Below are 25,538 nucleotides of genomic sequence, written 5' to 3' on the forward strand. Positions count from 1 at the left end.
GAAATAGGTCCAAAATCATAATGATAATTATAAATTCAAGTCTCTCAAGATCAGCAATGGGGGGGAAGGGGGGGTTTCCTCTAATCTTAGAACACAAGCTAATACATAGGCTAAAGATTAGTGTCAAATCTTCTTTTGACTGTTAGAAAAATGTTAACTTTTCTCTAGTTTGATTTGACTCTTTTCCAAAGTCATCCTAATTTTCTTATTTTCATGTTAAAACAATGAAAGGACACATGCAAAAGATGTCATTTTCTTCCCAAAAAGAATTCAAATATACTATTTAAATAAATACGTCAACCATTTATAAACTAACATTTACCCTAGAAAACATATTATTAAGCTAAAAGAGAAATTCAGCCTAATAATCCAGATAGGGAAAACAGAGTAGATGAAGAATACCCATTATTCTGTGGTAGGAAGTTGGATGCATGGCCTGTTACACTAAATCCACTGATACATGTATCTTGGATACTGCAGGTGGACAATGAATTAGGCTGAGAATTGAACAAGAGTAAAAATTAAGTTGAAATGGGTCAACATTTCTCCCTTAAGTGAAAACCTATTTATTTATCTGTTTGTTTGGGTGTGAGTAACGGCTAATAAAACACTTTACAAAGTATTATTATCTCATATAATCCTGGAAAGTAGGATTTTTCAAATGAAGGAAATGAAGATAAGTAACTTGTCCCAGGGTCCCACAGCAAATTAGTGCCTAATATGTTATTTGTACTCAGGTGTTCTTGACTCCAAGTCCACCCCACTCTATCTACTGCACCACAGAGCTGCAACTTATATAACACTTACAATGTCAGAAGAACCAAAATTGCATGTCTCCCTATGAGCTATGGAAAAGCACATGGTACACATAAACGGGGTACAGCAAATTGCCAAGAATAATGTATGACTTTAAAAAAGAGTCAGACTGAGAATATAATGCAAGCAACAGAAAAAAACAAACAAACAAACAGCAGCTCACATACTACATAGTATCTACATCATATTAAAAGACCTAAAGAAAGGCCTCCAGCTTAGTGTAATAAACTATACAAGAACATGTGGGGAATACATACAAGAGTCACGGGAAATGAAACATGTTTGGATTATAACCTCTACTCTATTGAAAGTAGAGATCATAATCATCAACCTATTAGAGATCTACCAAAGAATAAAAAAGAAATATCCTTTTTTATATTCTTAAGTCATGACCTAAAACTTATGTTCCCAAAACATGTTCACATATAAACTGATGATAAAAAGTGACAACACTTTCAAATTAGGATATATTTATTATCTTAAGAGTATCAAACACGTGTGATTGACCTGTATGACTAAGTAGCCATCAGTGTAGAGAGAATTAAATTCATATTAAATGTTCTAAGAGATGTTAATGTGAATTATTTCTTTTTTTTTTTATTTACCAGATATATGCATAGGTGATTTTTCAGCACTGACAATTGCAAAACCTTTTGTTCCAATTTTTAGTATACAATTAACTTATGAAGGAAATCAAAAATGCAGGCGGACAAAAATAGAGGGATTGGGAATTCTATGAAGTAGTTCATACTCATTTCCCAGAGTTCTTTCGCTGGGTGTAGCTGATTCAGTGAATTATTTCTTTAAAAGAAATTTGGGAGATTCTAAAGTGATTTACTTAAAAATTACAGGCACTCTTAGTTGTTTCATCTAGGTTTAAAAGCAAATTCTTTATTAAGCAATCGGGACATGAATTTTGTTTCAGTTATCACTAATGTAATGGTAGATGAAAGGCAGTTTGGGCGAGGTTATTAACATAGAAAAAGGAAATAATTGCAATACATATATAATAAAAATCAAATGTGGGAAAAAACTTCAAACTGAAATTTCTACCTAAGTTGCTAATAACTACCAGAAAGTTTTTCTATCAAAAAATGCAAAAAACCCAACCCTGAGGTGCCACTTACACTTACTAAATTGATATCTCCTCTCCCAAAAAAGCATTAAAAGAAATATAACTCAATATGTACATACATGCAGAAGACTAGAAAAACATTTATGAAGTAATTCAAAATGAAAAAAGTAATATTCAAAAAATGAAAAATAAACATTAACTATAATCATGGGCAAAAATGAATGAATGGACAAAGAATACTAATGGAAACTTAAAGAACAGAACTAAAAAGATATTACCTTATGCAGGGGAAACTAATCAATTATAACATAAACAAATAGCTTTAGTTATTTTTATTGATATTAAGGTTAGATTTCTAATGCTTTTTTTTAACATGTCATATTTTGTCACTTCTTTTCAATTCTTACATATTTTAAAATTAGTCTTATCCCAAAATCCTAAATTGCAATCACTATACAACTTGATAAAGTTAAAATACAACCCGAGTAAAAGAAATTAACTTTTTTTTTTGATAATCTTTAAAGTTCTTTTCAACTCTAAAATTCTATAACTACTGTACCTCTGTCCCTGATCCAGGTCCCGGAGAATCCACTTTCCTTTTCTTCCTAGGACCAATTGCTGCTAATGCAGTTAAGTTGGCATCCCTTTGCCTCATCTGTGCTAGCTCTTGTTGCTGCATCTGTTTTTTGGAAAAGAGAAAGAGAAAAAAAAAGTTAATGATAATTATTTATTATATATGTTATATAAAAATAGAATACAAAAATATAACAAAACATACCTCCTTTGCTTTCTGTTTCAACCTAAGTTGTTCTGGATCTTCTTGCCTAGATCGAGACTATATTTTGAAAGAATAAAAAGGGAAAAGGAAAAAAACAAGAAATTAAGTTGCAACCAAAACTTTTCCATTTTCAAAGCTCATACTTTATTTCCTAGAAGTTATTTTTAAACATAACATTTACTTCCCAGGTATGTCAAATAACCCTAATTTCTACACTCAAAGATTTTTTCATGTGTCAATAGTTAAAATTTGGGGATGTAAGTTAGAACAGGAAAAAAAGCTTCTTTGAAAAATCAACAAAAATAAACACTTTTTGGTGATATGGGATGCAAAAAAGAAGACAATCCAAGCCTAATAAAATTTAATTAAATTCTCTTACTGGTCACTTTAAGATATTAAACACAATTCAATCGAAGTCCTATGAGTTAAGCACAAAAACTGTAAAGAAGGATGAGAACCATGTTATAGTAAACTTTTACTAATCATATGAAACTTGGGAATATGATTTAATTGTACAGTTATTAAAACTAACTAAAAACCACTTTAAAAGTTTTGTAAAAATTAGGTTTAATCAAGGGGGAATTTTCACTTTTTTCTGATTCAAAATGCAACCCTTAGCACAAAAATTACCAAAAAACTGAATCAAGTCTTCTATAAAACTAGAAAAGCATCCAAGACCTAACTGAACAATATAATACTAATAATATAACACTGATGGTGATATAAATCATAGAATAAAAGCCAAATTCAGAATTTTGTCCTGACCAATGATACTTTGTAGGTTTATTTTTTTGTTTTATTCTAGTAATGAAGAAAGGTACTGTTTTTGGAGATAGAATTCTTAGCATTCCCAAATACCTCCGTAGAAACTTTTCAAATAAAACATAATCAGATGCTTACTCAGTTAAGTTAAAAATAAAAAATAAAAACAGAATTTGAACCTGTTTCCTCTGTTTCCAAAGCCATTAGAGTGACTTTCAAACTGATTCTTATGATGAATGTTACCTATAGTGAAAGGCACCAAAACCATTTAATCTTGTTGATTCCACAAATCCCAGATCTGAAATCCAAGCACTTGCCTTTGCAGCTCGCATTAAAATTTCTCTCTCTTGTTCATCTTTCCTCTGTTTTTCAATTTGATCAAGCTGTTCAAAGAATTTGAGCTGTGCCCGGACATCACTTGCCTGTTCATATCTTTCATCATCCTACAAGATAAGCAAAACTACTCTTTAACACAAGTTTGAAAAAAAAGATGTAGGAATTTGCACAATATACCTGAACAAGACTCCATATGACCAATCCTAATTCCATTTCATGACCTTTTTCTAGAGTTCATTTTTAGTCATCAAAGCAAATATGATCTGTTCTCTAATCTCCCTAGAATATGACTTTTAAGTCTAACAATAAATATCAAGAAAGTAATATTTAATAGAAAATAAAAACTGAATATCACCATTTGAGAACCCTTCATCTTTACAAAATTAAACTAATAGAAAAAATGTGAATATTTACTATATGAATGTAAACTGGAATTCAAAGTGTTTATCTATTGCAGGCTACTCTTAGCTGCTGTATTCCCTCCTAAAATGGCAATGAATATCATTTCTGAATGTGAAATTAAGTTTTGATGTTTTATGGTGTTCAAATTTATATTTTTCAATGTAGGTATTATTTTAGCTCAAATGGGTATCACAATCTCTTCCAATCCTCCACCAATTAGGGAAAGGCATAAAAAATGAAATAATGGGATATGGAGATGTATAGGCATCCCTTTGACTACACAATCACCTCAGTATGTCAAAAGCACTTGGATAAAGAAGTCTTTTGTCTTATATGGTGATTAGATTGATGTGATTATTTTTAAAATATCTTTTAGCACAAGATGATCCTCTAATTCAGTGGTTCTCAAAGTATGGTCTAGAGAATCCTGGGGATCTCTGAAACCCTTTTAGAGGGTCTACAAATTCAAAAATAGTTTTTATTTCAATATGGTAAATGTCTATAAATATAATCCAGATTAAAAAAACCTCTTTGGAGAGATCCTCAATAATTTTTAATAGGATAAAGATACTGAAAACAAAAGTTTGAGAACCACTGCTCTAATTTCTAAAGCAGTGAATCTGCTAATAATCTTCTTTAGTCTATTATGTAACTATTATTCAGTTCTCCACGTCTCTTTCAATAACATAGAACAACATGACTAAAAGCAATGAAAATTTCTTTGAAGACTATTATTGTGAAAAACTGAAAATATTTTCAAAAGAGATATAAATGGCAACTAAGTTATCTCAGCTCCCTTAATTTATACTGAAAACACTTCTACACTGGTTCTGTCACAGAACCAGCCTATTGCCTATACCCACTTTAATTCCATTGTTAATAAAATAAAGTATCATTACCTTATAAGAAAGATTCTTTTGTTGGGCAGTTTCTGATACTTTTTCTACGAGGTTTTGTAGCCTTTGCTGAGTTGCATGTGACACGTAACTTACTACATCAGGATGAAGTTCTGTTATTCCATGCTTTTTACCTAGGGTCAAAGATTACACTATGAGAGTTCCCATAGTGGAGAGTTCTCCACCCCATGATTCGTTTTTGTTTGTTTTTTTCCTTTCTTCCCTAGTCATTTAAACTTTAAGAAAAGTATTCCAAATTGACAGTAGGAGAAAAAAAATGCAAACTTTCTAAATAATGATAATAATCAATGTGAAATGCTAAATTCTAGGCAATCATGTACAAATTCATTCATATGAAGACCACTGTAAGCACTTATACCTATTAAAAATCTAAACTACTAGTCAAAGTAGCTCTTCATATGTAACACTAATTCAATTTTTTCAAATATCAACATACCTATTTCTAATATCCTTCTTTGTAAAGGTGCTGAAAGGAGAAAGGTTTCATCTTTACAAGATCTTGTTAATGTGCCCACTAATTCAGAATTTGTTGCCAATATCCTTGCACTTTCTTCTGATAAGTTTACTCCTGCCATTGATGCAACATCATTAATGTCATCATCATCCCTGAAGAAAAAAAGAGAAAAGATCACTATTCCTGCATAGTGGATTTATGGGGAGAGTACACACACATTTTTTCCAAGAGGTTTTTGTTTTTGCTGGAGGAAGACAGTGATGAAGTAGAAACAGAGTCCCTCTTAAAAATACAAACTATAATGAAACTTAAAAAAATAAAAAGGCAAATCATCTGTTAGGTTCAATGCCCAACACACACAAGAACTGCTTAATAAATGCTTACTGATTGATTTATCGATTAATTTGATAAGAATTATCAAAACCAAAGATTAAGAATATAACTAAGTGATGCTTTTAAAATCTGACTGCTTCTTTAAAAGCACTTGTGACAAAATATTATCCATACCTGAAAGAACCACCTCCAGGTTCTTTAGGTTTATTCTTTTGTGCAGCAGCTGCTTGTGCCGAAACAGTAGAAAGAGCTTTGGTGCCAGGTAATACAGCAGGTTTGACCACAGGAACTACAGAAACAAAACAGACATACTGAAAACCTGAAATTTTTATCACATATGTTCCTTATTTTGAATTTGTATATTTTAGTCAGTGATAACCAAAAAAAAATTAAACTACTAAGATTTGTTTTAATACACTTTAAAATTACAAGCCTCAACTGTAAATGAAAGATTTCCTCTGAAATAATTTCTTCAGAATACACCTACAATGCACTATTTTTTTTTCTCTTTAAAAATTACATATTATTTCCAGGCACAAATAATAAATTTTATTTATTCTGATGACAAGATCAGAATAAATTGAGAATTATTCAAAAGAGATCAGTTAAAACATTTATACCATACCAAAAAATGGATGAAAAACATAGATTGTATAGGTCATAAAATGATGTTGGGTAGACAACTCATTTAGTTCATCAGTATACATTTTTTGGACGGGCACATATAAGTACAATGATTTGAATATAAAAAAGAAGAAAAAACAAAAGAAGGAATAGAAAAGAGAGAACCTGCAGTCTATTTTTTTAAATACCAATATTGCCCCAGTAACACTATATGGCTATGAATAATGGACCATTATCATCTCAAAAGATTTGAAATCGCTGATAATCAAAGGGCAACAGAAAGATGCATGCTACTCAATATTATCAATGAGGACTTGTGTACAAGTAGTGGTATCAAGAAAACAGAAGCTCATAAGGGGAAACAAGTTGTTCATAGAACAAGAGAGAAGTATAATTAAAGATAAACCACAGGTTTCATTATTGTCACTAAAAAAAACTTTTTTAACTTTGAGAAAGGCTTTCAGTTGTTAACTAAACTTTCTCCTGAGGTTTTACAGAGAAATATGGATAAAAATCATATAATATTTAAAGTTATGGGAGAAATATAATCCAACTGCTCACACCTCTGTCAAAAATTGATCAAAAAATTGAAATATTAGAAGTTAAAGTCAAAGTACTACTTTGAGACATAAATTTCAAAGAATGCCTAACTTATATTTGCAGTCAGGGAAATTGTTCAATATCTTCCTGATTTCTACTGTAATTACATAGGCAATTAATAAAGAATTTAGAAAAGCTTCAAAAATAAACAAGAATAAGAGTTATACTGGTTGCTGTTTTTTGAAATACACCTTCCTTGGCTTCTAATGCACAATGATGTATAAAATATCTTTAATAGCTAATCAAAATTAAGAAACCGTACCTGTTTGAAGCTGATTTAGCTGAATTTGTTGAGGAGTTGTGAGCATAATACGATTGTGTGGCTGTCGCAATGCTACCATTGGAGTTTGTGTCAATGTTACCTGCGGAGGTCTTATCAATGCCCCTGGTTTCTGTGGTTGTTGGATAACCTAGTGAAAAAAGGCCAAAAAACACAAAATATGTTTCCATAATGCCAATGCCATGCTTTCTAATCTAAACTGTGATTTCCTTATATTATCAATTATTGATTCCTTATAACCCAGAAAAATATGTATATATGTACATATAGCTACATATATCTGTAAATGTATATATATGTGTGTATATATATATATATGTACCTGAATTTTTATTATGTAAATATAACTATATAATTGTTTTGTATATTTATGTTATAAATTTATATGTTTATACATAAGCATAATAAAAATCAGGTACAGGGAAATATAATTATCAATTGTATGAATAATCTGCAATTCTATTCTCAAAGGTTATTTAACTAGACCCTTATTTGGCATGGAGGAGAATGCATTAAGCTTCTATGACAACTTTTCTGACACATAAAATCTTCAAAAAATTAACACAAATATTTAAGATTAATAGTTAATACCCAACAAATAAGTCAAAGACATGAAAAATCAGTTTTTTAAAAAACCTTCCAACAGCCATTTTAAAAAAACTTCAAAGCTGTTAATTATCAGAGAAATGCACTTATTAATAAAATGCAAATAAAACAATTCCGACTTGTGCTCTCACCCCCATCACAGCGGCAAAGCTAACGAAAGATTTGTTTAATACTGATGGGGAATGGGAAAACAGACATGCTAATTCATTAGTTGTTAAGAGTTAATTGTTCTAACAATTTAGAAAGTAATTTGGGAGTATAAGAGAAAAATTATGAAAGCTATTCAAATCTATTTAAGATCCACCTGTTGAAAAACATTTTTGACAACTCTATTTGTAATAACAAAAACCTGGAAACAAACTCGTAATGATTAATAATCAGGGAATATCAAACTAGGAAGAACATGTTACAAAATATTATTTTTCATAAGAAATGAATATTAAAAATCTATAATACAAGATTTGCATGAAGTAATACAGGATGAAGTGCATACATACTGACTAAAGTTATATACATATTATTATACATATACATACATAATAATATTAAACAACAACAAAACTGAGGTCAAATATAAAAAACAGTATAGGTATATTTGTCAAAATAAAAGAATACACCCTTCCTTTTACTTTGACAAATGGCAAATTACTGTGAAGTTGCATGTAACAGTTTACCTTTTTTTTTTATTTCTATCTTGCTAAACTGTTTTAAAAAATAATACTTAGGAGTAGCTAGGAGGTGCAATGGGTAGAGCACCAGCCCTGAAGTAAGGAAGATATGAGTTCAAATGTGGCCTTAAACACTTAATACTTCCTAGTTGTGTAACCCTAGGCAAGTCAGTTAACCCTAATTGCCTCAGCAAAAAAAAAAAAAAAAAAAAAAAAAAAGAACACAATAATCCACATACTTGTTTGGATTTTGTCTTTTCAATCAAAATGGATATGATTAATAGAATTAATCTTTCTGTATTGATCACAGTGAAATTAAGTGCAAATATGTCAGTTCAATATTTTATTATCTATCTCTAAACTATTCCGCCCAGTATTCGAGACTCTTTATAATGTGATCCAAATTTACCTACCCATTCTCATAAAACTATTAATATTAGAACTTTGTATATTTATAATTATTTAACATTTTGTAAATGCTCAAAAGAATCCTATGAATTTATGAAATATTATCCTCCCTTTACAAACAAAGAAATCTAGATAGCAAGGTTAGGTGGCTTGTCCCAAGTCCCACAGTTAATAGGTATAAGAGCTAAAAATAGAATCCAAGTCTACTGACTTTAATTTACTGCTCTCTCTTCCCACTCACTATATTATATAACTTCTCATAGTATCATTCATGAGGATTCTGTGAGTGAAACTTGACAAACAGATTCTCCACAACCATGCCCTAAAATTTCCCATTTCTATCCCTTTTCATATTGTTCTCTTTACTTTGAATGTCTTCTTCCTCATCTCTGCCTGTCCAAATCCTCTCCATTCTTGAATACCCAATTCAACTGTCATTTCTTAAAAACCATCAAGTTAGTATCAATTAATAAATAAGTGCCTACTACTGTGCTAGCCACTTGGGCTACAAATACAAAGAAATAGTCCTAGTTCACAAGAAGTTTACATGTGGCCTTTCTTTGCTGTGAACATCCATAGTCCTGTGCTTGTACTTCTTGTATATAGTGGGTCCGTCCTAAACTCTAAGCTATTTAAAGGACTGTGTTCCATTCATGTCTATGTTCATCCCAGTGACCTGAACATAACAAGTGGTCAGTAAAGATTTATTGTTTACTATTTAAAATTACCATTGCATTGCTAAGTGTCCCAAACAAATGATCATGCAAAAATGACTTAATTTTAGTAGTTGAGAGAATGGCTTACTAAAATCTGCTTCCATTTAGTTTGAATTCCATTTTTCTATTCAATAAACTCCTAACAAATTGATACCTTGCATTGATTCTTTTTATTAAAATTATGAAGAGGCAACATGATTTAACAGAAAGGCCTGACAGGGTCAAGGAAGAATGAGGGGCAAAAAGTACAATGAAAAGAGAATACTTGAAAACTTCTGCAATTTTAAAAATCCACATAAATTTAAATGTTGATGTGTGAGAGAGTACTGGACTCAGAAGAACTAGATTCTTTCTTGCTAGATGACCTCAAACAACTCTCTAAATAACTAAGTGCCTAAGTTTCACATTTGTAAAATGTTCTATAATCTCTCAAAGGATAGAAAAATCTTAGAAAATTTGACCAAAATTATACCTCAAAGACAATAGCAAATTGAAGACTCATTATTATTCATTTAAAACAATAATATATACTTATAATATGGATATATCAATGGTTAAAGGGCAACTTGCTTACGCTTATTCCTTTTTACTGGGAAATAAAATGGAAAATTATAGGGCTTTAATCTCTCATATACATTTTAACTATTTAAAATAATAGGTGATTTTCTTCCTAGCAGGACTTTTCTTTGACAGTTCATAAAAAGGTTTCTGCAAAGCTAAATGCTTGATTTAAAAGACTGAAAGGCAACATAACACTCTGCCAACTGTGAATTAATAGAAAACGTCCTTCCTTTTCCATACCAGAGGTGTAGGTTGTCCTTGTTTGCTAACGCTGACTGGTGTGGGTTGTGTCAGACTGATGACTGGAGGCTGAAGAGTGCTTGTGACGGTAGCAGCGGTCTTCCCTGCTGTGCGCTGAACTGAGCTGCTCAACACCACTGCTGTCAGGGCAGTTGTTGCTTGTGTCGTGGGCTGTTGTTGCTGACTTTGCTGGATAAAAGCTGCCGAATCTGGTGTTAATTGTCTCAAGGCAGGTAAACTCCTCTGAAATAGGCAAGAAAATGGGATTAAGTTCACATCATAAAAATTTTATAAGATTTTCAAAAGATTTTTTAAAGGCAGTTCTCCCCCCCCCCCCGCCCCCAATGTAAAATATCAACTTCAAAGTTTGTTTTCTTCAAAACTTTTCAAGCAGGGTTATAATTGCATTAAAATCACAGGATGAGGTCCTACTTATACAAAAACATTTGTCTCCCAAAACGTTAAGGAAAAAGTTAAAGAGAAAAGTTTGGTCACTGACTATTCTAAGTGAAAACCATTTTTTTTTAGTTTAAAGCTACTTCATACTATATTGTCATGTCTCCCATATGGTTCCTAAAATCCACAAAGTACATTAAATCTATGAAAATATTTTCTAATGTCCTATTTGTTACTATTAACAAAAATATTCCGAATACAAAATCTAACACTACTTGTATTTCCCTAATTTCTCTCTAGAAACATATTGCTAAAAAAAGTCTTTTGTTTGTTCTTAATCCCTAATATGAATATGGAACTGCCTCCCAGAATAAGAAAAGTTCTCTTTCTTTCTTCTAGTCAATCTTTGGACTCATGCCTAAATTGTCCACAAAGCACCTGACAGTTATATTTACTTGGCAAATCCAAAAACCTGGGTTTCCTTATTTTCCTGAAGGTAGTTAAAACATATACTACTTCATGATATTGTGATGTCAAATAATTTTCAGGGAAGCTTTTCTTAAGGAGCATATTTAAATTTTGTCATGCAGCTAAATTTAAAGACTTTCAAAAATCTGGGCAGGTCACTCAATTTAAACATATACACACAGATTTAGAATTTTTGCAATTTAAAAAAAATTATTAAAGCTTTTTATTTTCAAAACATATGCAAGGATAATTTTTCAACAGTAACCCTTGAAAAAACTTATGTTCCAATTTTCCTTCCTTCCTCCAGCCCTTCCCCTAAATAGCAAGTTATCCAATATATGTTAAACATGGTAAAAATACATGTTAAATCTAATATAGGCATACATGTTTATACAATTATCTTGCTGCATAAGAAAAATCAAATCAAAAAGGAAAAAATTAGAAATAAAATAAAATGCAAGCAAACAACAAAAAAAAATAGTGAAAATGCTATGTTGTGATCCACACTCAGTTCCTACAGTCCTCTCTCTGGATGTAGACAGCTCTCTTCATCACGACATCATTGGAATTGGCCTGAATCATCTCATTGTTGAAAAGAGCCACATCCATGAACAGATGATTCTCAGACGAAGAAATTGAAACTATTTCTAGCCATATGAAAAGATACTCAAAGTCATTATTAATCAGAGAAATGCAAATTAATTAGAGAAATCTGAAATACAACTACATACCTGTCAGATTGGCTACAACGACAGGGAAAAATAATGCAGAATGTTGGAGGGGATGTGGGAAAACTGGGACACTAATACATTGTTGGTGGAATTGTGAATACATCCAGCCAATCTGGAGAGCAATTTGGAACTATGCTCAAAAAGCTGTGTATACCCTTTAATCCAGCAGTGTTACTACTGGGCTTATATCCCAAAGAGATTTTAAAGAAGGGAAAGGGACCTATAAATGCAAGAATGTTTGTGGCAGCCCTCTTTGTAGTGGCTGGAACTGTAGAAACTGGAAACTGAGTGGATGCCCATCAATTGGAGAATGGTTGAATAAATTGTGGTATATGAATGTTATGGAATATTATTGTTCTGTAAGAAATGGCCAGCAGGACGATTTCAGAAAGGCCTGGAGAGACTTACATGAACTGATGCTGAGAGAAATAAGCAAGACCAGGAGATCATTATATACTTCAACAACAATACTATATGATGATCAATTCTGATGAATGTGGCCCTCTTCAACAATGAAATGAACCATATCAGTTCCAATAGAGCAGTAATGAATTGAACCAGCTACACCCAGTTAAAGAACTCTGGGAGATGACTATGAACTACTACATAGAATTCCCAATCCCTCTATTTGTGTCCGCCTGCATTTTTGATTTCCTTCACAGGAATTTTCACTACTTTTTCAAAGTCCGATTGTTTTTGTACAGCAAAATAACTGTATGGACATATATACATAATATTGTATTTAACTTATATTCTAACATATTTAACATATATTGGTCAACCTGCCATCTGGAGGAAGGGGTGGAGAGAAGGAGGGGCAAAGTTGGAACAAAAGGTTTTGAAATTGTCAATGCTGAAAAATTACCCAGGCATATTCTTGTTAAAAAAAAAAAAATGGGGAGACCTAGGGAAAAAAAAAGAAAGAGAGAGAGAGAGAGAGAGAGAAAAGAAAGAAAGAAAGAAAAAGAGAGAGAGAGAGAGAGAGAGAAAAGAAAGAAAGAAAGAAAGAGAGAGAGAGAAAAGCAAGAAAGAAAGAAAAAGAAAGAAAAGAGCCACATCCATTCAGAAATGATCATCGTATAATCTTCTTGTTGCGATGTACAATGATCTCCTGGTTTTGCTCATTTCACTTAGCATCAGTTCAATGTAAGTCTCTCCAGGCCTCTCTGAAATCATCCTGTTGGTCATTTCTTACAGAATAATAATATTCTATAACATTCATATAGCATAACTTATTCAACCTTTCTCCAACTGATAGGCATCTACTCATTTTCCGGTATCTTGCCACTACAAAAAGGGCTGCAACAAATATTTTTGCTCATGTGGGTCCCTTTCCCTCCTTTAAGATCTCTTTGGGATATAGGCTCAGTAGAAACACTGCTGGATCAAAGGGTATGCACAGTTTGATAACTCTTTGAGCATAGTTCCAAATTGCTCTCTAAAATGGTTGGATCCATTCACAACTTCACCCACAATGTATCAGTGTCCCAGTTTTCCCACATCCCCTCCAACATTTGTCATTATCTTTTCCTGTCATCTTCACCAATCTAAGAGGGTGTATAGTGGTACCTCAGAGTTGTCTTAATTTGCATTCCATTGATCTATAATTATTTAGTTTTCATATGAGTAGAAATGGTTTTAATTTCTGTTAATTTCTTCATTGGAAAATTGTTTATTCATATCCTTTGACCATTGGAGAATAACTTGAATTCTTACAAATTTGAGTCAATTCTCTATATATTTTAGAAATGAGGCCTTTATCAGAATCTTTGAATTTAAAAATGTTTTCCCAGTTTATTGCTTCCCTTCTAATCTTGTCTGCATTAGTTTTGTTTGTACAAAAACTTCTCAATTTGATATAATCAAAATTATCTATTGGGTGTTCAGTAAGGAACTCCAGTTTTTCTTTGGCCACAAATTCCTTCCTTCTCCACATATCTGAGAGGTAAACTATTCTTTGTCCTTCTAATTTGCTTATAATAACATTCTTTATGCCTAATTCATGAAACTATTTCAATCTTATCTTGGTATATATGATGTTAGTGTGGGTCAGTCTCTACTTTCTGCCATACTAGTTTCCAAATTTCTCAGCAGTTTTTGTCAAATAGTGAGTTCTTATCCCAAGAGCTGGGGTCTTTAGGCTTATCAAACACTAGATTACTATAATCATTGACTTTTTTGTTCTGTGAACCTAACCTAGTCCACTGATCGATTACTGTATTTCTTAGCCATTACCAAATGGTTTTGATGATCACTGCTTTTTAATATAATTTTAGGTTTGGCACAGCTAAGCCACCTTCATTTGCATTTTTTTCATTAATTCCCCTGAAATTCTTGACCTTTTAGAACTACTGTACCTTTTTTTCTTTAAAAAAAAACAACCTTGCTTCTTCTCATTGTTCCAACTACATGAATAAAGGGGGGGGGGTGGGGCGAGAGAAGGGGAGGGCGAAGGATGTATAAATTACCTTAAGGAAAGGCACGAGGTAAGGTTGAGGTGAAGAATTAAGTTCTCGATATAACCTACTGGTAAAATCTTCTGCTTCAATTTTCCCATCCTAAAAAATATAACATCCATAATGAAATTATCAGCTGAATAGAATAGAAAGTTTTAACACATAAATATATGTTTTCAGTGGCATTACCTTTCTTTAGCAATTTAAAACTAGCTTTTTTTCCCCCAAACCTCTTCCTATTTGTAGTAATATGACATTTCTGGTTTTCACAGATTTTCAAATGTATTAGAAAAATTTATTGCCTTTCTTATCCTCAATACTTCTCAATTCATATGGTTATATTTATCAAGGTGTGATTTACCAAAGCATTGCTGTATCTTATTTGACTTACTTTTGCTTTCTAACAGAGATTTCATGTACACTGTATGTCCAAAATTTTCTCTAGTTATTCTCTGACATTAGTGTGATTGCTGCTCAGCAATACGATGTGTAGACAGCATGATACAATGGAAAGGGTGTTGGATTTATAGTCAAAGGAACTGGGTTCAAATTCTTTCTCCACAACTAACTTCTACAAATAGGAATAATGGATACAAATTTAAGAATACAATGGTAATGGAACATACATGTAAAAGACAAATATGGTCAAAGTAATTAATACTCCTGCAAGTATAGGATCTTTCCCATTTTTTGTAAATCATTACAGGTATGTTCACAAGTCAAGTGATCCTTGAACTCTTTCTACATTCTCTTGCACTTTTGGATAACTATTACTATCTGCTGATCTAAACATCCCAAATTTATATATGAGCTCAAGCTTTTATGATCTCTTACAAAGACCCAATGTTCCCCTATGCAAGGAGATTATAAGGTCAGACAGGAGCTGACTTCACATTCACCAGTACTCCTAATCCAGACTTTACAGGAGGTTCAAATTGACTACCATAGTCCTCTATGGCTATCCACTATTTCTCCAAGCCACTGTAACCAGGATACTGGATTTGGTAGGAGTTATCTTATTTTAGCGTTTCCCTTATTATCTGCTTAAGAGTTCCCTTGTGTTTGAGATACATTGGTAAAGTTTTCTGACTTGTTGGTAGATAGTGATATCCAATTTCACCATTCCCAGAATCAATCTTCTGAGGTATGATTTAGTGCTGACAGTTTCCTTACATTAAAACAAGCAGTAGATTCATCTCTCTGTAGTACAATTTTCAAAAGTAACAGTTTTGTTCTCTTTTCAATCCATAGTCATCTCTCTTTTCTACTGTCATATTTCTTGCTTCTAGAAGCAGCTTCTTGCCTAAAATGCTCCACAGAGAATGTGTATCCAATTTATCTTTGCTTCCTGCTAAATGATCTCAATCTAAAACTGATTAACTCAATTGTCTGTTAAGAACTTAGACAATCTTTTGTCCAGATTAGTTTCCCATCATAAGTCAATTAAAGATTTTTTCACACTTTATAAAGGGGTAGCAGAAAACTAATACCTTGTTAACAAATTAAAATGTCTTTAACTCTGTACCTACACTTTATTTTTATCTTTATTTCATCTCTTCTTCCCTGGAAATGCACAAAATGTAAACCAGAAATCTCCCAGTGGAATGAGACATGGTCCTTCAATGGCACCAATGGAAAATGGCCAGGTATCCTAGCTTACCTCATGGCAGCATCAGGCAGCATGGTAGTCTGGTTCCAATAAAGATAAAATTAACTTAATGAGAACCCACAGTCCCAGGGAAAGAATTGTAGTTCTGACAGGAGGGAGATGAAGTAAACCAAGCTTGAGTGTGGCACAAGAAGTGTGGCCAAGAAATGGTATGGAGGCCTATTCTAGACAAGATCAGGTGAAAGCTGATCTATCAGAGCCCAAGGTCCCAAAAGGAGAATCTGAGTTCTGGTGGGAAAGAATGAGGAGAATGGCCAGCCTGAAGGCAGATTAGTTTGGAAATGACTAAAGCTGCAAAGTTGGGCTTGAGTTTCCCCCAAAAGCTGTTCTCATAAGGTCCAAACTTCTCCCTGTAAATTTATCAATCTAAAATACAATTTTGACCAAAAAAAAGAATCTAGTCCAGAATAGCCGTGTAAAATAATACTTTTTTAGTTTCACTAGATTTTGAGTCTTATATTCTTTTCACACCTGTCCTATTTAATCATATACTATAGAGCAATTATTTTTACATAAATATGTATGCTAAAGCAAAATACCATTGTTCAAAAATGTTCTTACCAGCAAGTTCTGTACTAGTTCTTTGACATTTGCTGCTGTCTCTGTAGACTGTTTACCAGATGAGGCCAGTTTTATTAATGTAGATAGAAAATTCTTACATTTCTTCACATTTTCCATAGTTTCCTGTGTTAAATGAAAAAACAAATATGTGACCCAAAAAAGTATTAAAATTGTAATTTTTCATTAATATCTCCTAGGCCCACTGGAGTACATTCATTTGCTTTTTATTTCTTAACTAAAATTATTTTTATAAAGATGCAAAAATTCATACCTCTAGAATTCTGGCATGAAAGTCTTTAAAAGCAAAAGAAAATAGGTTCTTTTTTTGTATATTCAAAAATTAACTTTGCCTTGAGGTGAAAATACAGTATAAATTAATGGCCCACTGTATATCTATAATGGGAATGAAACCAAACAGAGATTTTTATCACAGGCAAAACTATAACACGAGCTTTGATTTGCTCCTCTTCCAAAAATATTTAATAAGAGATCTGTAATTTCAGTGATAAGGATATTCCTCTCACTAATACTGATGACAATCCTTCCACCCTTTGGGAGACTATTGAGTGATTGGTCAATCAGATTTAAGTAGGTTAGTCCTTAGACAATAGACACAAAGTCCATTACTAAGCCTATACAAGTCTTTCAAAAGTCAGTGCTCTTTAGCATGGCTTTCACAAACCTAGGATCAATTTTATGTCACAACCCAAAATCAGGATAGGAATTTAGAGATTTGTTTCCTGCTTCACAGATGAATTATGAGGAGGATAAACAAGAAACATTTTGTATACTTCAAAGCAACATAGCTATGTAAACTATCATTATTAATTAAATAATTTTCTTAATTACATATAATGGACCCTTAATGTGCTTGACCAACAAATCATTTTGTATTCACACATCTCTTTAGAGCAGATGCTCCTAACTTAGGGTCCATGGACCCCTAAGGAATTAATGGCCTAGATTTTCAGGAAGTCCATTAACTTAGATGGGGGGAAATCATATTTATTTTCGCTACAATTGGTTCCTTTGCAATTCTATGTATTTTATACATTAAAAACATTATTCTAAGAAGGCTTCACCAGAAGGCAAAAAGGTATCCTTGATACCAAAAGGGTAAAAAAAAAACCTTGCTTTAAAATAAGAAGAGTAAAATAGGATCTTACTGTGGCAGCAGCAGAAGTTGCTGTGGTTCCTTGTACAGTCCTTTGAGGAGTTCCAGGCTGTACAGCAGAGGCTGTTCCTAATGCAGCTGTCTGTGCAGTACTACCCAAAACAATCTGAGGCTACAACAAATATGAAATAGTTGGTAATTGTATCTCACATCATGAAGTCAAAGTCAGCTTTCAGACATAGCTACTGTTAATTTAACTTCCTAGAGTTACTAGAAATAAATAGAGATACAACCAATCATATGGTACAATACTGAAATCTGACCACTGGATGGCACAACACTACTCAAGTTTAAAGTGAGTTACAAACATGGCTTATTAACAGAATACTACATAAGCTCTAATTTGAATAAGATAACAAAGCTTTAAAACATTTATGTCTCTAAAGTTTCATAGAATTATGCTAACAAAAAAATTCTTTGTACCTATATCAATTATTGACAAAATTTGGTCTTTTCAAAATTAGAAGGTAAAAGTAATTTGGCTTTAAGAAGTCAATGTTAAAATCTGTTCTAATGACCAGGAAGGTTAATAACATTTATTTTAATTAGTAAACTGGTACTCTGGGAAGGTGGAAATCAGAAACCACTATCTCCCTTATCCCTTTTCCTCATCAAATTTGTTGGTCTTTAATTCACAAAAATCAAACTTTCAGAACTGAAAGGGACCAGAAATATGTAATCCAATTCTTTATTCCATCCATTTTACAGAAGAGAAAACTGAGACCTGATAAAGTGAAGTGATTTGCTTAAGGTTACAGTTATTCAATCTAGAATTTGAAGAGATTCCAAATTGGAACTCTTTACCCTACAAAAGTTCTCCTACCTTAAATTTTTCTAACTCACTAATAGACTTGAATAATACTTGAAAAATATCAGAATGCCTTCCATAAGGAGATTCATATAAAATTAAAAACAATGAACAGATTAAATATACCACTTGAGAAGGTGATTAAATCTCCTAAGTAGTACTAGGCCCTTTTTCATCAATCTTGTCTCCAACTCTTAAAAAAAGGAAGGAAAAAAAAAGGAAGAAAAGAAAGAAAAATAAAAACTTCAAAAGCTAATTTCATCAAATCACGAAGGGGAGAATCTTCAAAAAAGATATGATAAACAGAAAACATAGTTTTAGGCAAGAATAAAATAGTAAAAAAGTAAGGGAATTATTACTTTGACTACTGACAAGTCTGTCAAGCAAATCTGGTAGAGTTAAATACACACTAACAACCTTCTATAACCCAAATGGAAGGCTCTCAAACAAATTTCTAAGATTTCTGTTCTATTTTATATGAACATATCTGAATATTTATTTATGTTTTTTACATATATGCTTTCTTTCTTTGCAAACCTAGCCTTCAAATAATTCTTTTTCCTTCTCCAGATACTGGCAATTGCTAATAAATGAACAAAATATATACAGAAGCTCATTAATAGGTAAATTGTTTGGAACCCTCAACATATTTGTCCATAGAAGCAATGCTATAAATGGGAATTAAAATTCCTTATGCCAGCTCACAAAAGCTTATTTAATTGCTAATGTAGTGAGACTATATCAAACAAAAGAAAAAACTAATTTTAAAGAAGGCAGTCATGTGGTATAGAATAAGGGAAAGAGTTTCCTAACCATTTCTCAAGTATAACAAGGCCAATTCAATGAAAAATATGTTACTTGCCAAAATCTATCTTTGTTATCATCCGACCTTACTTTCTGTATCTCATCTAGGTACTCTGCATTCCAAATTACTTTTTCCTACTTCCAAACAAAACTTGCATTACCTAATTATAACTGACCTCAGATATTAAAAGGAAAAAAGAAACATTAATTCACATTGAGACAAACTAAATATGATATTTGAACTTCTAAAAATTACTAACCCAAGTAAATGTGATATAATAGGGGGAATCTTTTGTAAGTACAAGTTTTTAAGTTGGGCGCTTACCTTTAAAAAGCAAATTAATAATCTAATTCATCTATACAACTGTCATATTTTATTATATCAGTCCATTAATGAATTAGTCTCAATCTTCGGTCACTAACTTTAAGCAGAACTTTGAACAGAAGACTAAAATTCAACTACTGTATAAAGACAGAATTTAACTAAATAAATATCATCTTGAGCTCTTTGATACAAGTAGAACAGCTAAGAAAATATTGACTTGCCTTTATGATAAATTTCATTCTTCAAAAGGCAGAAGAGTAACTGCTACTCTGGACCTATTTCTGACAAATAGGGATAAACTTTTTGTATTAGAAATTATAGGAATCTTAGAAGCAAATGACAATGCCACCATAAAGTTCATTAATAAGATAAGAAGGGGAAAGCTGGGTAAAAGATAGCTGAAAAAAAGATAGGAACTGATGACCTAAAGTCCTACATGATCACAAATTCTGCTAAAGAATAAAAGAAGCTACATAAAGATAATGATGTGGCTACACAGTAAATTCATCAATTAACAATTTTTTTTTAATATACAGAAGATGGAAGGAAGGACAGATAACTGGTAATGAACACAAGAATATCAGATAAGCATGTGAGAAATGCTAAAATAAAGCTGAGGTTTGTGATGAATGACTTTTTTTTTTTTCCTCTGACAGATCTTTGAGCTCATCGATGTGATTTTTCCCTCCAGTAGTGCAGATCAGAACCCATCCATGCCTTCTCATCCAATGGTACTTTTGTCCATGTCTTTCCTCCACAGGGGCAGGACAGGGTGGTCCACCCAATATGTTAGGGCCTTCCTCTAGATCTCTTGGCATCATATGCACACTGTCCTTTACTTATCCCTTGTGCTCATTATATGACCAGCCTACCTTCTTTTCCAGTTATACATCTCCTGCTGACATCCTTTATGCCTCTCCTCCTAAGCAATTCTTCCTTGGAAATAAGATGCAGCCTATACATGCCAGCAATGCAACTTTCCATAACCCTTTGGGCGCCCTCAATTTTAATTCTTCAAATATTGTAGTATTCCTTGGCTTTTGTATATAGCATCACCAAAAGAATACTGTTGTTTAAAAAAAAAAAAAAATGTAACCTTTGTTTCAGAAAGAAACTTGGGGTCATTGTAAGTGCTACACATATCCTAAAGGCAATCCAGCCTGTTTTCCTCCTTCTGTTTAATTCTGGGCATAGCTTATTGTCCATCCATTGTGTCTGTCCAAGATATACGTATTGATGAACCAGATCTATAGATTGTCCATTGAAATGCATATCATAGTATGGACAATAGGCAAAATTCTTTGTCCACTTGGTTTTTCCTGTGTGGATAATTATGCCAACCTCTTTAGAGTGATTTTAGATCATATTTAGGAGGCAATGTTCCAGGTCTTGATGTAGTCAGCACAATGTCATCCTCAAACAGGAACATCTGTAGGACCTCACCATCTATAGAGAATCCCTCTTCCATCTGTACAATGAGCAGGACTATCTCCATGATGGTGGCAAATATCTCTGATGAGCATACATCAACTGGTTTTAAGGATCACCTCACACGTATCACTATGACTCACAATTAATAACCTGGTAAACCAAAAGTTCTTTCTGTTCTTATATCTTTCAAAAAATTTTATGTGATTTTGACAAAAGGCAAGGAGACCCTTTATCGAAGGAAACTCTTTAAGGTGGTGTTTTGCTCAACCAAATCAATTTCTTTATAGTCAAACAATGAGCACAGTGGTATATTGTATTCTCTACACCTTTCAGTCAATTATGTAACTGTAAAGACGTGATCTACTGGCAAAAGCTTACCTATTCCCTTTCCGTGCTTTCATCAATGATGCCCTCAATATATAAAATCTCATAAAAATTTTGTAGAGGTGAAAAAGTAGTCATATGGGTCAGTGGTTGCTGATATTTTTTTTCAGTTGCCTTTTTGGGATAACAATAAGGTCTGTGACTTTTTCCAGGCATTTAGTATCCTTCCCTTTTTCAGATACCTTGAGAATTAATCCCTCAATGCACTCAAAATTGAATCACCTCCAGCACAGACCTCCTTTGTGTATACTTGGTCCAGTCCAGATGCTCTTCCCATCTTTGTTTTCTTTAATGCCATTTCCACTTCTTCCTATAGCACATCAGGGACTGTGATGTTAGAGTCCAAATGTGGTGGCTCCACTGTCATTGATGGAGAAAACAGTTTGTTATAGAAATCTTCACAGATCTTTTCCATTTTTTGTCTTTGTTGTCCTTTCAGTTTCACTTTTAAATGCCCTTGGGATGATTTTGCTTAGTTGAGTCTCTCACCAAGTTTTATGTAAACTCGTTTTTCCTTCCCCTATTTCATTGTCTTATGACGTGATATTGCTTATAATATCCCACCAACCTTCTGAGAAAGATTTTTACCTCCAAAAAATTTTAATCCTATAAACACTCTGGGTAACAAAAAAAATAAGGGATTCTTCTTGACTATGTTGGGGGCAAGAGGAAGACCAAAGAAGAGATAGGGCTGCTAATTTAACATACATGGGATAAAAATAATAAACAATAAAGAAACGAAAGAACCAATCATATTACTTCTGTTTTCTCTAAGTAATAAAAGCTGACAGGAAAATGAAATCCAAGATAAGCTGAGAAGATTATAGGATAAAATCTACATTCCCTTCCTCCCCACCCCCTTCTCCCCCCATCAGTTTAGTCACCAGTCCTGAATATAAAGGTACTGAAAGAATTTGTGGATAGATGTGACAGCAAAGCTATACGTGATCTCAGAAAAATTAAAGTAATATGAGAGATGGTATAAGACTGTCACATTTTTTAAAAACAGGGAAAATGATTTTTTAAATTATAGGCTAATGAATTTGACTTTGATTTCTGAAAAAAAATTATTAAAGAATTAGTTTTTGTACATTTATAAAAAGAGGTCCTAAGAAACTTTATCATGTATAAGTCCATACTAATTCAAGACTGATTTTTTTTTTTGATAGTTACTGATCTAGAACATGGGAATGCTTTAGACATAGTATATCCCAAGATTTTAATAGGCAACAAAAATCTCTTAAAGTACCATTATAAACTCAAATGAAAGATATGAACCTCAGGTGAATTCAAAACCAGATGAACAACCCAATCCAAAGTATATTGTCAACCAGTATCTAATGGAATATCCCATTCTACTTTTTGCCCTATTCCTCAACAATTTTAACCAATGATTTTGATGATGGCATATGTATCAAATTGAAGGACAATTGAAGGAAATGTTTAATTAGTGGAAGAAAGACTCATGAAACAAACCAAAAAAAAATCAAGAGATGGGTCAAATTTAGTAAGCTGAAATTTAATACTGACGAATTTCAATATCTTGTTGGGTTTTTTAAAAAATCACCTGTATAAATGTAACATGGGAAATTGTGCTTAAAAAAGACTTATTTATTATGGGGGAAAGTGTGCAATTGTTAGTGGACTTCATGCTCAACATAATCCAATGGTACGATATGATAATCATAAAAGCTAATGCAATCTCAGGCTGTATTAATAGAGATGGGCTAATAAGAACAACACAGGTTACTTTCCCAGTCAGACCACATCTGAAATAGTTTACTAAGTTCAGAGAATATTTTAGAAAAGACAAAGACAAAGACTTCCAAAAGATGGAAAGAAGTATATTGGGGGAAATTAAAACTATGAAAAACAAAGATCAAAGAAAAGAGTTGGTGGGGAAAGGGAAGAAACATGCTAGCATTCTTCAAGTATTGATGGATTATCATGTGAAAAGATGAGATTCATTTGGCCCTAGGGGAAAGACCTAGACAAAGATGTGGAAAATGCAGAAAAATAGAATTCTATTCCATCTGAGGAAACATTTCCTAATAATTAGAAATGCCCAAAAAATAGAATAAGCAGTCTAAAGAGATAGTGAATCCCCCTTCATTAGAGGTTTTCCATTAGAAATTGAAAGGCTGAATGAATCCCATTCAGGGATATTATAGAGTACCTATTCAAGTATAGATTGAATTAAATGTTCCCTGACATCCCTTTCAATTCCAAGATTTCATGACTCTATAAAAAATTTTAAATGACATATTTCAAATTGTCTTTTAAAAATCTTTCCAAAATGTCAGGAAAATATCAAATTAGATTATCTAATATGCTATTAAAAAATTTTCATTTCTAAATATAAATTTTAATTTCTATAAATATGTACCATAAATAGATATCAAAACTATTTATTTCAGTGGAAAATAACTTCTTCCTAATTAGATGAAGACATTTTACTATTTAAATAGTATGTTTAAAGAATATATATTATAAACTTTCTTTAATAAAATCAATTCTTGCTACAAATTTTAATTGATGTTATCCTTAATATTCAATTACTCTGAGACCAATAATACCAAATAATTTACAGTACCTACAATCCTGTTCTTATTTTGCTAAAACATATGAAGACCATTTGCAATATATTCTCTCATTAATTAGAACAAAACTATCCTTTTTAAGACTAAAATCATTTATTTTATTACTTGGGTACCTTCTGGATAAAAGAAAAGCAGGACAGAAAAATAAGTTAGCCAATAATTTTTTTCTTATTTACTTTTGAGTCTGATGTGCATCCAGTGATTTGAGGACAGATCTCCTGAATAAAAATTTTTCTCACTTTACTTTCATTCTTTCTGCAGTCATTTAGGATTTTAGATATAATAGAGATATCACTCCTTTTTCACAGAGCTGATTAAAGTTTATAAAATATTTCACTTAACACTTTTAATTTTTAGCAGTAAAAGGATCAACCACTTTGCATCCCAAAATAAAATTGTATTCAATTATTATAATAGATTTATGAGGCCTAAGAAGCATCTAACCACTGACATTAATTATAAATATCACTTTACATTCCCACCCATTTTAAACACCTGCTGTTTTCAGAGAGTTCTTAAAATTATTTCAGAATTACAGTTTCATTTTTATTAACTATTCACCTGGACTACAGGAGAACGCTGTAATGTTGTAGTTGGCTGTACCGTTGTCTGTGCCTGAGACACTTGCTTAATTATGGTAGTTGGTGTCACTTGCCGTGCAATAATTGGTGTTCCAGGAGCCTGAAAAAGAAACCAGAATTGTATAGTTTCTATCAACAAGAACTTGTTAAGAATTTGCTACATTCCAAAGCCAGTGTTAAGTACTGGCATTAAAATATATATATAGTTGAGATAAGTTACTCTTGGCCAATATATGAAAAAAAAAAAAATCAATTCCATAACAAATAAAGTACCAAATACTTTAAATATATATTATGAGATCATTATCTAAAATAATAGCCTTACATATTTAAGCAAACCTAACAACTATTCAAAGATTTCAATAATATTCTAGAGGCAAACAAAAACCTATTTTGCTAAAAACAGAGTCTACATGATCTAGGTTTTTTTCTAAATTCTAACAAATGTAAAATAAAAATCAATTTACCTACAATAAAGAATATTTTTTAAAATGTTAAAAGTTTGAAAAATTGTCAGTTTTGCTATAAATTACTGTTAATAAAGACTAGAGAACTGCATTAAAGCAATAAAAAT

General features: G+C 32.2%; 1 protein-coding gene across 1 annotated transcript in view; it reads right to left on the bottom strand.

Annotated features, from left to right (window-relative positions):
• TAF4 (TATA-box binding protein associated factor 4) overlaps positions 1 to 25,538 on the bottom strand; it is a 147,092-nt gene that overhangs the window by 10,101 nt on the left and 111,453 nt on the right. The window contains exons 4-15 of the mRNA XM_051976683.1: positions 24,945 to 25,064; positions 18,024 to 18,143; positions 16,858 to 16,980; positions 14,640 to 14,729; positions 10,577 to 10,819; positions 7,360 to 7,507; positions 6,048 to 6,162; positions 5,523 to 5,692; positions 5,069 to 5,199; positions 3,749 to 3,874; positions 2,670 to 2,726; positions 2,451 to 2,570 (exon numbers count right to left, since the gene is read on the bottom strand). Of these exons, the coding sequence (XP_051832643.1) occupies positions 2,451 to 2,570; positions 2,670 to 2,726; positions 3,749 to 3,874; positions 5,069 to 5,199; positions 5,523 to 5,692; positions 6,048 to 6,162; positions 7,360 to 7,507; positions 10,577 to 10,819; positions 14,640 to 14,729; positions 16,858 to 16,980; positions 18,024 to 18,143; positions 24,945 to 25,064 (1,563 nt within the window). The remainder of the gene's footprint in view (positions 1 to 2,450; positions 2,571 to 2,669; positions 2,727 to 3,748; positions 3,875 to 5,068; positions 5,200 to 5,522; positions 5,693 to 6,047; positions 6,163 to 7,359; positions 7,508 to 10,576; positions 10,820 to 14,639; positions 14,730 to 16,857; positions 16,981 to 18,023; positions 18,144 to 24,944; positions 25,065 to 25,538) is intronic.

This window comes from Antechinus flavipes, chromosome 2 (assembly GCF_016432865.1).
Source record: "Antechinus flavipes isolate AdamAnt ecotype Samford, QLD, Australia chromosome 2, AdamAnt_v2, whole genome shotgun sequence".
NCBI classification, from domain to species: domain Eukaryota; kingdom Metazoa; phylum Chordata; class Mammalia; order Dasyuromorphia; family Dasyuridae; genus Antechinus; species Antechinus flavipes.